The 18,069-nt window shown below is 40.3% G+C and overlaps 1 protein-coding gene across 1 annotated transcript in view; it reads left to right on the top strand.

Moving 5' to 3' along the window:
• FREM2 (FRAS1 related extracellular matrix 2) overlaps positions 1-18,069 on the top strand; it is a 167,530-nt gene that overhangs the window by 145,429 nt on the left and 4,032 nt on the right. The window contains exons 16-22 of the mRNA XM_043577721.1: positions 2,273-2,604; positions 11,202-11,394; positions 13,590-13,694; positions 15,104-15,231; positions 15,582-15,716; positions 16,719-16,845; positions 17,704-17,891. Of these exons, the coding sequence (XP_043433656.1) occupies positions 2,273-2,604; positions 11,202-11,394; positions 13,590-13,694; positions 15,104-15,231; positions 15,582-15,716; positions 16,719-16,845; positions 17,704-17,891 (1,208 nt within the window). The remainder of the gene's footprint in view (positions 1-2,272; positions 2,605-11,201; positions 11,395-13,589; positions 13,695-15,103; positions 15,232-15,581; positions 15,717-16,718; positions 16,846-17,703; positions 17,892-18,069) is intronic.

The raw sequence follows: 18,069 nt of genomic DNA on the forward strand, positions 1-18,069 counted from the left end.
TGAAATAAATTTAATACATTGTCCAAACACGATGGAGCGAAACTTTGGTTAATGTGCTAGTTTTTATGAAATGGCACAAATATGTCCATCCTTAAAAACTCTTAATCTTAAACTTGGAATTCCGGTAAAGTATCTCGACATCTCATTGAGCCTTCAGTGTGTATTTGCTATTTCATAGCTGGAATTTTATAAATCCAATTTATAAACGGTGTTCATTTTCTCCAGATAAGAAAGTGTGGCCAGAATTTATGAGTCATTAACTTTATCCACACCGGGAACATTTTCCCAAGTACAGAAAATGTTTTCTTTCTTTTTTTTTTTTAACGTTTATTTATTTTTGAGAGACAGAGACAGAACGTGAGTGGGGGAGGGGCAGAGAGAAAGGGAGACACAGAGTCCGAAGCAGGCTCCAGGCTCTGAGCTGTCAGCATAGAGCCCGACGCGGGGCTCGAACCCACAAACCATGAGATCATGACCTGAGCTGAAGTTGGACGCTTACCCGACTGAGCCACCCAGGCGCCCCCAGAAAACATTTGCAAGTTCTATTCCCCTCAATGACTTTATACCTGAAATAAATTGTTAATACTAATTTCACCACTTGGTGTGTTAGTTATAGTTTAAGTAGCTAGGTGAGAGGAAACAACTGGTCAGTATTGGGAACGATAAGGTAGAAATTTTCTTTCTCAGAAAAAAAAAAGACGTAAGTGTGTTTTTCCTGCTTATTACAAACCCAAATTTTTGTTGGTGGGAGATAGGTGGGCAAGAATGTGCACCTCTTTACTTTACAGCATAGTGAGGGACCCACGTACGTCCAGCCCATCTTTAGGCTCATGTTGGAGATGTGACTCAAAGGTACGAAGGGAAGGAGGGACCCAGCAGGGAAAAACAAGCTATAACAGTCCTAATAGAAAGGCTGGTCCCTCGTGCTGCTCCCAGAACTGACTGTGCATTGTGTGCATTGGTCAATAGCCACAGCTCTTCCAGGAGCATGGTAGAAGCTGACCAGTTCTTTTGTGAGGCCAAGGGTCGCTCTAGAAGAATCTGAAAACGAGAGGTGGGTAAGGTTCCAGGAGAACACCTCTCTCATGGTCCTTTGCTGCGTTGTTTACACCGGGCTTCAACAAACTGTGGCCTCTGTGCTAAACCCAGCTTGCTGCCTCTTTTCAAACAACCTTGCAACCTAAGAATGGTTTTACATGTTTAAATGTTTGGAAAAAAACAAAAGAACAATATTTCATGGAGCGTGAAAATTACATGAAATTATAATCCATTGTTCATGATAAAGTCTTCTGTTAATACTTTTTACATGTCTCCTGTGGCAGCCTCCCATCTACCATGGCAGCATCGAGCCGTTGTGACACAGACCTGATGGCCCACAAATTTTAAAATATTTACTATTTGGCCCTTTATGGAAGAAGTTTGCCAGTCCTCGGCCTGTATTTTATAGGGGTAGTTTTAAACTTCTTGGTCTCAGAACATCCTTAAAAACTATTTAGGATCTCAAAGACTTCCTGTTTTTATGAGTTATGTCTGTAAATATGGCCTAGATTTAAAATTAAAATTAAGGAGTTATTTTCATTCAGTGAAAAATAACAAATCCATTACATATTAGCATCAAAAACATACTTTTAACAAAAATAACTATAATTGGGGCACTTGCGTGGCTCGGTCGGTTGAGTGTCCGACTTCAGCTCAGGTCATGATCTCGCAGTGCATGAGTTTGCGCCACGCGTCAGGCTCTGTGCTGACAACTCGGAGCCTGGAGCCTGCTTCAGATCCTGTGTCTCCCTCTCTCTCTCTGTTCCTCCCCTACTCGTGCTCTGTCTCTGTCTCTCTCTCTCTCTCAAAAATAAAGATTAAAAGAAATAAAAACAAAAAAACTATCATTTATAAATCAAAAAATTTATTGGTTTTCTTATACTTTTAAAATATATTTAATGTCTGGCTTAATGAAAGACAGCTGAATTCTTTTATCTACTTCTGCATTCAATCTGTGGCAATGTGTGATGACCTGTACCCTCTGAAGAAGTCCACGGTACACTAGTGAGAGAATAATGGTGGGAAAGTCAAATAATGCCTTAGAATCATTATGAGAATACTTTTAGTATCACAGAGCTCCTGAAAAATTCCAGGGGACATCTGGGACACCACATTGAGAGTAATCACTGCCATACAGTATTTTATAACACTTGTCTTCTGGAGGATGAAGAAATGACAAGTGTTCTAAGCCCTTTGCTGGTGACAATGGCATCATGATTACATTTCCTCGCAGGTATGCTCCCTGTGATCTCCACTAAAGAGCTTTCCAACTTCGAGCTCACCCTCAGTCCTGACGGCTCAAGAGTTGGAAACCACCAGTGCTCCAATCTTCTGGACTATACTGAGGTGAAGACCCACCATGGTTTCTTGACTGATGCTACAAAAAATCCAGAAATAATTGGAGAGACGCATCCTTACCAGTACAGCTCATCTATCAGAGGTTCCAGTACCTTACGCTTCTATCGAAACCTGAACCTGGAGGCCTGCTTATGGGAGTTTGTTAGCTACTATGACATGTCAGAACTTCTGACTGACTGTGGAGGCACCATCGGGACGGATGGACAGGTATGGATTTTGAACATCTGAGCTTCGGTCACTGGAAAAGCCAGTTGGTTCTGTCCAAGTATACAGATTTGGACTAAAGCCCACCTCCAGGCTTCCATCTTGGTGGTAGTTCATTAGGCACAAGAGACACTGTCATGACTGGTGTGAAAATCCATGTCTGCTTCTGGAATCATTATCATTGTCTTTGTATCAAAAGGTCACTGTATAATTAATGCCATAAAGTCCAAATCTCTTCTGATATTATAAAATTCCAAGTACTAATTGCTTTTCAAAGCATACATTATCATTTATTGTGTATACATACAGATGTCTGTAATGTATCATAAATCATCTAAGATGAGGATTTTCAATCCTCTGGTGAGTTCAGTTTTTCTTCTTCCTTATTTTCTTACTGCACCTTCTATCTTTCTGTCCTTTATCCTGTTTTCTCCTGCTTAGTTTTCAAATCCCCTTTGCCTCCCAGTCTGCTTTATTTCTCCATCACTAACATAGTCAAAAGCATTTGTACTACAGTCTTATTGTTATTCCTCCTCTGTGTTTATTGACTCCTCTTCATACTACGCAGACATTTACACATAAAATACACAACACACACACACACACACACACACACACACACAAAATCCCTACCCTCATCATCATGAACAAAGTTGTTGTCAAAATGATAAAGAGGCAAGATCTCCGTTGGCAGTTATGATAGAGAATCTAAAATACGTTGAGTGTAGTTTAGAAGTGTAATGAGTGTTTGAACTAAAAGCCATGCTCTGTCCTACCTGGACTAAACAAAGAGTTTACATAAGCAGGCTTACACATTAAAGTGTTGAATGGTACCCCGTATGTCTCATGTCTTTCAAGACTTCGTCAGGGTGAGGCCGGATTTTGACCGATCTATATCCCTGTGGTGTTAAAGTATAAAACATGTAGTAGCATTAGAAATGTGAATGGCAACAGAGTATCAGTTTAACCTGAGGCGAAGCTGTGAAACCTGACACATTCAGCTAGTGTTGATGTGGAATGGGCAGCCATTGATTACATCTGGGGACTACTGGACTCCCAGGTAATGAGACGTTATCTCCATCTCCTCTGAAAGCAGCAAAATATTCAGAAACTTGCAAGGATTAGTAAAAATTCATGAAAACACCAACAGGAAGACAGTACGGAATGCTGGAAAGAGCATGGATATTAGAAACTAGCACATGTAGACCTAAATTTGGCTCTGAGGTTTTCTAGCTTTGTTGTCCCTGGGTGAGTTACTTAAGCCCTCGGAAGTGTTACCTCTTCAGGTCCCTCTTCCCCAGTGTATCTTTGCCACCAGAAAGAAACATGAAAGAAAAAAGTCTTCCCCCAGAATAAAAATCAAGGCTCATATTAACAAATCTACGTCAGCCTTTTCCTTTATAGGTCAAATATCCCTGGTTCCTTCAGCTGGGACTCACAGAACTTGTTTCCAATCCGTTATTCAATCATTCCAGTTTTCTTTCTCATTGCTCTTCTCTCAGGATCTTGCATAAGTCACAGGATCTATCAGCATAGACAAAATTAGATATATAATAGGATTACAGTTTAGTTCCAGTTCTTTGTTATCATTCACTCAGTACCATGGAGCTTTTCTATGGGTCTCACTTAGGCTATAGTTTATTTTCACCCTCAAGAATGTTTTCCATCTTTTCTGCAAAGTGGCAGCATTTTTTGATCCTTTATATCTGCAACCCAGACAGCCTTCTCTAGTGAAAACCTTGCACTTGCCCGCTGAAGTCCTATCCTATTACATCTGCCCACTTCTTCAGTGTCTCAAGGGCATTATTTTTTTTTAATATTTATTTATTTTAGAGAGAGAGCACAAGCAGGGGAGGGGCAGAGAGAGGGAGACACAGAATCCAAAGTAGGCTCCAGACTCTGGCTGTCAGCACAAAACCCAACGCAGAACTGTGAGATCATGACCTGATGTCATACGCTTCGCCCCAAGGCCATTTTGAATGCAAATTCTGTCTCTCTAATGTGTTCATGTCTCTAGCCAAATCTTACCATAAAATGCTCAGCTAAATTGACTATACTTTGCTGTGTGTGTGTGTGTGTGTGTGTTTAAATCACAGTTCCTCTATTTAATTTTTTAACTTCAGTGCTTTTTCCTTCCTATCACCACTGCCAGGCAGAAAAGTCACTGCCCTGCCTCTGTAGTTCAGCTGTCAGCGGTTCTGCTCCGTTAGGTGAAAGCTAGCAACCGGAGGCTGATGTTAAGATTTACCTGCCTGCAAGGCTTCTGGTACCTAACACTAGGAATAGAAGAATTATCTCATCCAATTCTTAACTGGTTTGCATTACCTTCCTAAGATGCCCAGATGCGTATAGGAGTTTCTTCTTAGAAGCTTTGTTTTTGTTTTTGTTTTTTTGCTTTAGAATTGTTGAAAATAAGTCTAAGAGTATCACCATCACAATCAACATAAATAGAGATGACCAGATTCAGTATAAATCATTGAAATTTCAGGATCTTGTTATAAAATTTTAAAAGCCTCAGTATAAACTAAACATTAATACAATCTAATAAGACATGTTGATCACTCTCTTAGAGTGGAGCTCAGAGATGTTCATCTCCATTTCCCCTACTTTCTTCCTTAGGCTTAAACTTTTACTTCTCCCCACCTCCCCCCAACACACACATTACTTAAATATAGGTGAGGAAGAGGAAAACATAAAGTAGAAGAAATACAGTAGCTCTTTGAGATATTTCCCTAATTTTCCCCATTACTTTTGAGTTCTGGAGAAAAAGAGAAAATACCTAATGATTGTACTAACGATAACAATAATGATAATAATAGCAATAGCGAACAATTATTTAATGTCTACTCTGTGCCCACCATTCTTCTAAATACATATTTCCACAAATTCTGTCCTCACATTATGAAACAAATATGAATTTTTCCCCTTATTAGAGATAAGAAGGCTGAAGCAAAGAGATTTCAAATAATGGCCCAAATTCAATTCACTTGTAAACCTGTGCTGTTAACCACATCATGATTCTTATCTGGACATTTAATTTAGTGAATTAAATGCCATTTGATTGGGTGACTGACAGGAATGGATGTGGTCCCAGATATAATTGCAAGAAAGGCAAATGTACTTCTCTGTTCTTGGGACCAAAATGCTGCCCAACCGTGGTCATGAGAATGCATGCCAGTTATGTCTATGCTCCCTGCTGATAAAGTTATACAAATCCAAAACTTAGCTCACAACTGTGAGATCATGACCTGAGCCAAAATCAAAAGTTGGATGCGTAACTGCCTAAGCCACCTAGGCACCCCTCTAAAATTATATTTAATGAGATATTTTACTTTTTTTTTGCTACTGTCTTTGAAGTCTGGTGTGTATTTTGCATGCACAACACATCTCAATTCTGACTAGACTCATTTTGAATGGTCAGTAGCCACACATGGCTAGTGGTTACCATATTGGGAAGCACTGATTAAACTATTTACCCAAGGTCTTTTTTTCATTTTTAAAGTTTATTCATTTATTTTTGAGAGAGATAGAGACAGTGTGAGTGGAGGAGGGGCAGAGAGAGAGAGAAAGAGAGAGAATCCCAAGCAGGCTCCACACCATCAGCACAGAACCCAATGGCGGGGATCAAACTCACAAAACCATGAGATCATGACCTGAGCCAAAACCAAGAGTCTGACACTTGACTGACTGAGCCACCCGGGCTCCCCTACCCAAGGTCTTTTAATTAAACCACACAGGTTGAAAACAATGATCATTTAAAAATATTTTACAATCTTGTATCTACCCACCTTTATGTGGAATATGTGGTTTGTGCTTATTTCAAAGATTAAAAATTGATGTAGAATTGTTAGAATGTTATCTGACTACCACTAGTATGGATTTCCCACGGATTGAAATTTCTTTCTATTGCTCCTTTTGTTACCAGAAATATGTCTACATCATCAAGATGGTGGTGTTTGTGAATGTGTAAAGAAGGCTCATCGATCTCAATAGCTTAAAGTCTCAATAAAGCATGTACTTAGCTACCCAGGGGAGATCATTGTTTTAACAAGTTAGAATCTTTAGCCAAGGGATTAGTAGTATTAGCAGTCTACACATCCAGGAACACTTGGAAGAAAGAGGCCTAGGTTTGTGTCCACATAGAAGACTTTCTGAAGTCTTATGAGATCAGAGATGCATAAGGGAGACCCTGGAATGAGGTAGGGTCAATACTGGTCCACAGATTCCTTAGTATTTAGGATAACTTTATGGGATATTTACAATGATAGAATTAGAAATTAACTAAATGACCAATAATACAATAGTTATGATTACCCACAAGGTAAAAATATTATATAGCCATCAAAAGTCATATATCTGAAGAATTTTCCTTGTCATGAGAAAATGCTAACAACCTTAAGTTAAAAAGCAATATACAAGGTAGTATAAATGATATTACATTGCTACTATTAAAAATGTGTGTGTATATTGGAGAGAACTAGAAAATTTGGCTGTGCACGATGATAACAGACTAATGAACAAGATTTTTCTTTTTAGATGCTTTTAGTTTCCCAGCTTTCCACAGAACTAACATTACTCTCACTTAAAAAAAAAACAAAGAAACCATGAGGTGCCTGGGTGGCTCACATGGTTAAGCATCCGACTCTTGGTTTTGATTCAGGTCATGATCTCATGGTCATTGAGATCGAGCCCCGTGTTGGGCTCTGTACTGACAGTGTGAGCCTGCTTGGAATTCTCTCTCTCCCTCTGCCTCACCCCACTGCCCCCCTGCCATGTACACACACATACTCTCTATCTTAAATAAATAAGTAAATAAATAAATAAATAAATAAATTTTTATTGACTACATATTAAAATGTAATATATTTGATATACTGGACTAAGTAAACTATTCTTAAAGTTAGTTTAGCATGTTTCTCTTTACTTTTCTTCTTAATGTTTATTTTTGAGAGAGAGAGAGACAGAGTGTGAGCAGGGGAGGGGCAGAGAGAGTGGGAGACACGGAATCCGAAGCAGGCTCCAGGCTCTGAGCTGTCAGTTCAGTGCCCTATGTGGGGCTTGAGTTCACGAACCGCAAGATCATGACCTGGGCCAAAGTCGGATGCTTAACCCACTGGGCCACCCAGGTGCCCCTCCCTTTACTTTTTGAAGTATGGCTACTAGAAATTTTTAAATTACATGTGTGGCTCACATATTTCTATTGAATAGTGCTGGTCTGGATACTTGAATGTTCGTGCTGATTGTGAATAATCTTGGGCAAGTCAATTGACTTCCTCATGGCCTAATTTCAACACATGTAGAATATAGTCTTGCTTGAGTAAAAGGTGCAAAAGAACAAAGTAAATCTAGATAGGTTTTATTAACACAATATATACTGCCAACTTCTTTTTTTTTTTTTTTACGTTTATTTATTTTTGAGACAGAGAGAGACAGAGCATGAAGGGGGGAGGGGCAGAGAGAGAGGGAGACACAGGATCGGAAGCAGGCTCCAGGCTCTGAGCTGTCAGCACAGAGCCCGACACGGGGCTCGAACTCACGGACCGCGAGATCATGACCTGAGCCGAAGTCGGTCGCCCAACCGACTGAGCCACCCAGGCGCCCCTATACTGCCAACTTCTATAAGAAGCAGTGTGTATATATACTGCCTACATCAATAAGGCAATATGTAAGTTGGATGGCTTAAGCTGTATGCCCCAATAAGTGAAGATTTTTTTTTATTTAAGTTTATTTAATTTTTTGTTTGAGAGAGAGAGTGTGCGTGCGCAGGGAAGAGGCAGAGAGAAAAAGAGACAGAATCCCAAGTATGCTCTGTTTCATCAGTGCAGAGCCCAATATGGGTCTCGAACCCACCACAAACCATGAGATCATGACTTGAGCTGAAATCAAGAGTCAGGTGTTTAACCGACTGAGTCACCCAGGCACCCCCCAGATAAGTGAACAATTAAATCTACTGTGATTTACCTCAACTCTAGTTCCCACCTTAAACAACATTCGGAGTATAATTTTTCTTTTAGAGTATTCATCTTCTTTCCTGTTATTTCCCTCTCCTACCCATCTGACACGGCCCAGCAGAAATTCCTTTGTCCCTTCACCTGACAATACCTCCCCAAATATATACTTGCTGCCCATTATTAGCCACTTAGTAGTGGTAGTGGAAATTGATATCAGTGTTACCTTTTCCAGAGAATTTGCATTTTATGTTTTCCCTTCAAATATGGAAGTTAAAGTATCATTTCATTTTGTTGAAAAAACTCAAAACATCCGGAAGGACCCATAAACTCCTATGTCATGTCACAGTTGCTTGAAGAGCATGTACCACATGTATTTCTTCTAATATAAATAAACACCTTAAAAAGCCCTGTCATACAGGCAGAAAGAAAATTAAGTACTCATTAAGATGACGTCCAGAAGTTAAATTGACCCCATTGCATTCCTCAGTTTTTCTGGAATGAACAGGAGGTGACGTGGGTGATTGACATTGTTCCATTGGCTCCACTTACTCCAGACAGCGGTTCTAAGCAGACACAGAAGACCTGGCCGTGATGAGCAAGAAAAGGCAGTCAGATGCTGATTCCATGTCCAGAAATGGCCAAACTCTTAAGTTACCACAAGAACCAATGAAAGAAAATAAAATTGGAGAGCTTTGTGCCAAGTAACTTATTCGTAGGAAGTGAATGCTAGTAGTTCTCTCCAAGATAGTAACATTTGATACATAACATTGGCAAAAATGATTAGCACCTAGAAAGTTTAATTGGAAACTCATGCCTAAAGCCTAATTTTTAAAAGTTTATTAAAATCACAGGATGAAATATTAATCTTAATTTCCAGGGGAATATACATTGACTTAATCACTCTCCTTCACACTGAGTATTAAAATTGCACTACAAGATCCAGTTCTCATTAACTGCAATGATACCGACACTTCACAAAAATAATCTCAAAGGACTTTGGTTGCAAGGCCCCCCTTCTGCAGGCCGGGCTAGCAGATGATGGGGAATGCTAGCCACTACACAGCTAGGAATCAAATCATTTGCTTGGATGATGGTTTCCTTTTTACATATTTTTGCTGGCAATTCACATCATCGTTTTTGTGATTTAAGGAGTTTATTTTTTAGTCTATGATAAAGTGATAAATTACTGCTCTCATGATTCATATTATTCACCAACACATGTCTATGATCCCTGTTGCCATTCATTGTGGAAGGAGAATTAGAGCGGTATCAGAAAGCCCAGCTGGAACTTCTCAAGAGTATGATCTGACTTAAGTCTGTTTCCTCTTGTGTAGAAGAGGATATTTGCCCAGCTAGTCTGCAAAGCTGTTTTGAGACTGAAGTATGATAACGTTGGTTAGGTGATCTAGGGACCGCCCTCAGCTTTGTTTGGAATGTGATGAGGTGTGATAGAGTAGAAAAGCACAGGTCAAAGGCTGTGCTCCAGTAATGGCAGGGGCCACTGAGGAGGCTTAAAGAATTCTGTGAGAAATGTATTTCTTTGAGCCTTAACTTTCCTCTCTCTCTTTTTCTATGCATCATCTATCGATCCATCCATCCAATGACTCATCCATCCATCCATCCAAGCATCCACACATACATATAAATATAATTATGAGGGAGATTAAAAGTATTAAATGGCTTTTATTGTGAACCTAGGGGCTCAATAAATAAATATTAGTTTATCCTATATTAGTCCTAGCCCACCTGCAAAATACCTGAAGAAGGAAAGTGCAAAATTCCAAGCAGTTCACTTCATTTCAACCAATTATTTTTGAGACATATTAAGTGTTACATGTCATTACTAAACATATTTGCTTCTAGGTCTTTCCTGCTTTATTTTATCTTCCTTTAGTAATTTAATAGTATCTTACAGCAGTATTATTCATAATAACTCAAAACAGGAAGTAACCTAGATGACCGTCAACTGATGAACAGCTAAATATGTGTGGCTTATGCGTAAAATGGTAGGCTATTCAGAAATAAAAGTATTGACATGTGCAGCAACATGGATGCACCTTGGAAACATAAGTGAAAGAAACCTGTCACAAAAGACCGCATATTGTTATGATTCCATTTATATGAAAAGTCCAGGATTGACAAATACATAGAGACAGAAAATAGGGCTAGTGGCTGCCAGAGATTTGGAGGAGGAGGGAATAAAAGAATGACTTCTAATGGGTTTGGGATTCCCTTTGGAGGTGATGAAAATGTCCTAAAATTGACTGTGTTGAAAATTCCACCTCTCCCTGAATATATTAAATACTGTGGGTTTGTCCACTTTAATAGGTGATTTACATGGTGTGTGTACTGTATCTTAATAAAGCTGTTACAAAACAGAAAAGACTGTGTATGCATAATATGCTCAAAACAATGGAATTCACCTTCAAGATTTCTGCCACATATCCTTTGTTGCAAAGGAAGGTACTGTAGTAACAACTATTTAATTGCTCCATAATTAAGTGAGGGGACAGTAGTGTAAATGTTGTCACTTCCTTTCCTCAGTGGCTACTAAAAATCTTTAGCTGAGTGGAGACAACAGCTTGTACAAAATTAGACTCCTCTAATTAACCCTGAACCATGTTGATAGGTACAATTTTATTGTTTCAGGTCCTAAATCTAGTACAGTCGTATGTGACCCTTCGAGTGCCTCTGTATGTTTCCTACGTGTTCCATTCTCCTGTTGGGGTAGGAGGCTGGCAACATTTTGACTTGAAGTCAGAGCTCCGTCTGACTTTTGTGTATGACACTGCCATCTTGTGGAATGATGGAATCGGCAGCCCACCAGAAGCGGAACTCCAAGGTGGGTTAATAATTTGGAAAACTTGTTTTCTTACCCATTTGAATTACTTAAGAGGAATTTTTACTATAGCTTAAACTAATGGAAGTGACCTTCAATATACTTTATTTTTATATTAAACGTTTTGAGATTATTTCATTTTGTCATGGAAAAACTAAATCATATCAATCCTCCAAATTTTGTATAATATGTGCCTGCTAAATATAACATATATATTTCATGGATACTTAATCCTTACAGTTCATTTTACAGTCAACATGTTTCCTAGATTCTAGAAAATGCATAGAGGAAGTTCCAGTTGAACATAAGAAATGGCATCTCTTGGCTCAGGGAGTGCCTGGGTGGCTCAGTTGTTTACGAGTCTGACTCTTGATCTCAACTCAGGTCTTGATCTCAGGGTTGTAAATTCAACCCCTTGTTGGGCTCCATGTGGGGCATGGAGAAGAAAGAAAGAAAGAAAGAAAGAAAGAAAGAAAGAAAGAAAGAAAGAAAGAAAGAAAGAAAGAAAGAAAGAGAAAGAAAGAAAGAAAGAAGTAAAGAAAGAAAGAAAGAAGGAGGGAGGGATGGAGGGAGGAAGGGAGGGAGGGAGGAAGGGAGGAAGGAAAGGAGGAAGGGAAGAAGGAGAGATGTCTTGGATCCTCGTTCTGGCTCCACAACTAACTAGCTGTGTGATCTTGAACATACTCCTTAACCTTTGTGGCACTCAGTTTATTCTGAAAGATAAGCTAGACTTCCAGTATTCTTTTTATTTTAAAATTCTATTATTCTATGATATTTTAGCTGAGTGTTTTGGAACAGCGTAGTAAGTACAACTACCTCCTGAGCCCATAAGCATCTGCAAATCTTTGTTTCAGTCTCCACGTCAGAAGTATAATTCAAAGTCCACAAGCATAAAGCTAATTATCTATTAGTAGGATGAGTACTGTTTCTTTTCAGGCCCATGCTGCTATTCTGGTTCCATGCCTATCTGAGCATCATGCCTGCATTACTTACTATGAGCCAGGAGGAAAATACTATTGATAGTGCATCAAAATTTGCTATCTTAAGCACAGTAAAATCGCCTTAAAGCTATGTGATAGGTAATATGTGCACCCTGAGTGGTCATTCCAGATTATTTTACATTTTCATGTTTTAATTCTGTGTTTTGCCTTAGAAAATGTATATTTAAGTACATTTTAATGTGGATCCATGCAAGGGTTCTCAAGTATTACATGAGGATCTCATGTTTCCTTCTTTCCTTTTAGAAAAAAAAATTTTTTTTTAATTTTTTTTTTCAACGTTTATTTATTTTTGGGACAGAGAGAGACAGAGCATGAACGGGGGAGGGGCAGAGAGAGAGGGAGACACAGAATCGGAAACAGGCTCCAGGCTCTGAGCCATCAGCCCAGAGCCCGATGCGGGGCTCGAACTCCCGGACCGCGAGATCGTGACCTGGCTGAAGTCGGACGTTTAACCGACTGCGCCACCCAGGCGCCCCTAGAAAAAAATTTTTTAATGTTTTTATTTTATTTTTGAGAGAGAGAAAGAGACAGTGTGAGCCAGGGAGGGGCAGAGAGAGGAGACACAGAATCTGAAGTAGGCTCTAGGTTTCTGAGCTGTCGGCACAAAGCCTGATGCGGGCCTCGAACTCAAGGACCATGAGATCATGACCTAAGCCAAAGTCTCAGTATCTGGAACAAACGACCTCAACCGACTGAGCCACCCAGGAGTTTCCTTCTTCTATCTGGAACCAACTTTGGTCACACTGCTAACAGTCTTGGAAAAGCTCCAGAGTTTTTAAGCCCGTGAAATTCAGAATCATTCTGGAGAACACAAACCCACTTCTGTGTCCAAATCTTCAACATTTCACAATTTTACTGTGTCCCTCAATTTACAGCTTCATTTATGTAGACTAATGCTTTTGGGGGGGGGGGGGGAATCTTGGTCTATTATAATCAATCTGTATATTTCATAGTGACCTCTCTCACGTTCCCTGATTCTATTTTGCCTCCCTTCTAGACATCTTTTCTTGTCAGAAAACAAAACAAAACAAACCAAAATACTTTTGCGTCTCTTATCACTCAGAATTCTTCCGATAGCACCCCTTGGCTAGAATGTTTAAAGATGAGACCGTTCTGACTTCAAATTTGGAAGAAATCCTGCCCATCAGAAGTCCCAGGTCACCCATATTTCCATTCTTGCGCACTCTCCCCATGTAGGTTCTCTCTATCCCACCAGCATGCGCATCGGCGAAGAGGGGCGCTTGGTCGTGAACTTCAAGACGGAGGCTCAGTTCCACGGCTTGTTTGTACTCTCCCACCCGGGTAAGCCCTGTAATCCACTAACAGGCATACCCTAAACAGCAGGATACAGATTTCCCACACCCACAAGTGCCGAGTTTCAGCATGCTTCCCCTGGAGGTCTGAAACCCTCCTTTCAAATGAATTATCACTGTGACTTACCTGCAGGGTGCCTGAGAATTGCTCAGCTCCCTCTCATCAGCTACATAGTCATCATTATGTACGTAGATTTTTGGAGAAAACGCAAAAGGGTGAAAGTAAATTTAAAAGAAAATTCTGAGTTCATTTTTGGTGGAGTCTGCCTTGGATAAAGAGCCTAGCAACAACAATCCCCTTCTCTGCTTCAATTCTGTTGTATGAGAAGTGGAATTTTAGGTCGTTTGTTCGGCGAGCCCTTCTCCGTTCACAATTATTTTCTAGACACTGTAAGAAACCTTTGTAACAGAGGCAGAAGTGGCACTTCGGTGTGATACTTACATTTCAGACATGGTAACTAATTATCTTTAATAAGGATTGGCTATGTCATTTTACTAACTGTGACAGCAGATTGTGGTTTGAATATCAACGAGGAGGCAGTCACTGAAGTCTTATGTCCAGGCTTTTTTTTTTTTTTTATAAAGGGCATTTCATTAGACATCTTTTTTTATTTGATTCTCCATATCACTAAATTGGTTTTGCGTATTGTCCCTTTGACAACTGTTGTCAGATTGGAAGGGGAAAATAGTTCACTTACTGTCTTCTCCTTCCTTCCTTTTTCTGGGTTTGAGCTCTAAACAAAGGAGAGAATAGGGCTGAAATTCAGAAGAGAAAGAGGGTTCATTGTAGTTTTATGAGACTGAGCCGCAAGAAAAACAGACCCAAAAAGACTCATTTTGCTTTATTATAATTGACAGTTCTGGAAAATAAAATTTCTTGGTCTTTACAGGTCCCTTCCACATGTCTACCTTTCTAATAAACTGAATCTTTGTTTAGACACAATTACAGACAATCTAAGTAAAATTAGATTCCACTTATAAATTGGGTTTTCCCGGCTGTGTGGATGCTAATAGACGAAAACTCAGCTCATAGCCCCGGTGCACAATAAATGCATTCACATCAGCTTTTATTGCCCTGCTGCCTCTCCCTGGAAAGTAGCCCTGAACTGTTGGAGCACCATTATCTGCACAAGTATCTCTTGATAGAATTATAAAGTGGAAAAAGGCACTGAATTAGGAATCAGAGGGCACACATCCCAGCTGTGTGATCTTGGGAGAGTCACCATAATCAGTCTCAGTCCGGTTTCTCGGGGACAAAATGAGGACAGTTATACCAACACTGTGACTTTGAAAGCTTGGTGTTAAAAGCGAGCAATGTACGATAAGTTACTTTGAAAACTCTAATGTGTTATGTACTCTTTTAACTACTATACCATTATTATAATGGCACTTTTCTAGCATCCTTCACAAGCTCCATGATCATGTCGGCTGACCATCCAGGCCTGACCTTTTCCCTGCGCCTCATAAGGAGTGAACCCACCTATAACCAGCCAGTACAGCAATGGAGCTTTGTCTCTGACTTTGCCGTAAGTGACTCAGGCTCTTACTTAAGTTTGCTTTTCTGCTGCCTTTGATTACACCTCAGATTCTTTTTTTTTTCTTTTTAATGTAGTTTATTGTCAAGTTGGCTAACATACAGTGTGTACAGCGTGCTCTTGGTTTGGGGGGTAGATTCCCATGGTCCGTCGCTTCCATACAATACCCGGTGCTCATCCCAACGAGTGCCTTCCTCAATGCCCGTCACCCATTTTCCCCTCTCCCCCGCACCCCCCCCCCATCAACCCTGTTTGTTCTCTGTATTTAAGAATCTCTTACGGTTGGCCTCCACCTCAGATTTTTACATGAAGAACATAAACGTCCTCTCTTCTCCTCAAAGGTGCGTGACTATTCGGGGACCTACACCGTAAAGCTGCTGCCATGCACTATTCCATCGAATCAAGAGTACCGCCTGCCAGTCACCTGCAACCCCAGAGAGCCTGTCACCTTTGACCTTGACATACGGTTCCAACAGGTGTGCCTCTTGGACTTACTTTCCCTGACTTACAGAATCCCATTTTATTAAGGTCACGGTCTTCTCAGTAAAAATAAATAAATTCACCCAATGACTTTAATTCTCACATGCCGAGAAAAAAGGAAGTCAGACAAGAAGGAAGCAAGAAAGGAAGGAAAGAGGAAAGAACTGCCCTTTATCTGGCATTGGTTCAGGATATGCAACGGTTGGGACACCTGGGTGGCTCAGTCGGTTGAGCGTCCGACTTCAGCTCAGGTCATGATTTCACCGTTTGTGAGTTCAAGACCCACTTCAGGCTCTGGACTGACAGATTGGGGTCTGCTTCTAATTCTCTGTCTCCCCCTCTCTCTGCCCCTCCCCCGCTCGCACAAGCTTTCCCTCTCCCTCTCTCTCTCTCTTTCTCTCTCTCTCTTTCAAAAATAAATAAACATTAAAATTTTTTAAAAAGTATAGAAGGGGTTTTTTTGTTCGTTTTTTGTTTTTGTTTTTCTTATGTGATCTTGTCTCCTCCTGGAGTTTGCTGCCTTGAGGTCTGAGAATTTTCCCAAGAGTTCTTCTGCACTTCTTTATCTTATTCTTGATCTTCAAGGAAAGTAAATATCCTATAGTTCATGCCACCTCAAAGGGCCTAACTGCCATTATATATTAAAAGACAGGTGATGGCACTTTTTGTCCAAAAACTTCTATTAAGAGCTGGCTTCCACTGACCTTGATATACCCTGTTACACCAATGGAAAAGAACCCAAGCAGTGCTATTTAGTCCCAGCCAAAAAATTTCACTTCACCAGGTCTGCCTTCTCAAGAAAGACAGAGCCAGTGTTATAATTACCTTCATTAGTTTGGTTGGGTGTGAAAATCGCAGTGCAGGCTTTAGGACTCCGCAGGTCCATGTACACAGCTGTGTGCGTGCGTGTGTGTGTGTGTGTGTGTGTGTGAATAATGTATTTATGCACCACCAGAACAATCAACAACACGTAAAAGGGCTTTTACGCTTGGTTTCAGGTCAGCGACCCGGTAGCAGCTGAGTTTAGCTTGAACACCCAAATGTACCTACTCTCCAAGAAGAGTCTCTGGTTGTCTGATGGATCCATGGGATTTGGGCAAGAGAGTGATGTCGCCTTTGCAGAAGGTATCATTTCACAAGGGGGACGCCTGCTCTGTTTGCCATTGCATCTGTTGGGCTTTGCTCTCTTGGGGTCATGTTTGAGAGGGGAAATTGTAACCCCAGCTATGGTTATGAGAATATCACTGGGTCTTTGCCACTCTGACGGGGATGGGGTAGGGCCACTGAAATTGTATGTATGTTATTGGATGGTTTTTCTTCTGGGGAAATAAATAATTTATTTCCATGTCCCTTACCTAAGTGACTTTTGGAACAAATCTAGGTTTGTTTTCTTCAGTCTTTTCTCAAGGTGCATAGATTCAAATCCTACAGCTACTTGAGATTATAAATGCCTCATGGGCAAGGGTTATGGCTGTCTTGTTCAGTGATGTCTTTCTAACACCTAGCAAAATGCCTAACACGCATGGCAGGAGTTTAGTACTAGCTGTGAAAAAGATGATTGAATACCAGGGAATTTCCCTAAACTCTCTTTCAAAATCAAATAAAGCTAACCCAGCTTTTTATCGATACTCCTTTTTTATAGACTTTATTAGTCTGCGTCTTGGCAAGTAATTTGTTTATCTAAAGCAGGCTTTAGCCACAGTGGAATATTATGAATATTAAACCATAGGCCAAGCCTGGAGGTTCTTCCTGCTACTGGCCGAGCACGGGAGGGTCAATAAATCTTCAGTCACATGTAGTCAGTTCTCAAAGTGGTGTTAGCCTGGGAGCGTGTGAGATCCTGAAGGTCTTCCAATATTCGATGCCAGATTAGGAAAAGAGGGAAATACCCTCTGGTGGCATTCCTGTCACAAATTATTTGCAGTGTCACATAGACACATTTTGCCATGTAACAGAAATAACATTGCCACGTCTCTGTTTCAGGTGATATAATTTATGGTCGAGTCATGGTAGATCCTGTCCAGAATCTAGGTGATTCCTTTTACTGCAGCATTGAGAAGGTGTTCCTGTGCACTGGAGCTGATGGCTATGTTCCCAAATATAGTCCCACGAATGCAGAATATGGCTGCTTAGCTGATTCTCCTTCGCTCCTGTATAGATTTAAAATTGTGGTAAGTGCTTTGACCCAAACAATGAACTAGGTAGACACTCAAAGTCAAGTGTTTTTGCCTGATGTTTAAAAACAATAGCATCTTTTCAAATGAAACCAAATGGTGACATTTTATACTTAATACTGGCACAAAACTAAACGAAAGAAACACTCTGTACTTGCAAAAGTTGTCATTAGCT

This window comes from Prionailurus bengalensis, chromosome A1, assembly GCF_016509475.1.
Source record: "Prionailurus bengalensis isolate Pbe53 chromosome A1, Fcat_Pben_1.1_paternal_pri, whole genome shotgun sequence".
NCBI classification, from domain to species: Eukaryota; Metazoa; Chordata; class Mammalia; order Carnivora; family Felidae; genus Prionailurus; species Prionailurus bengalensis.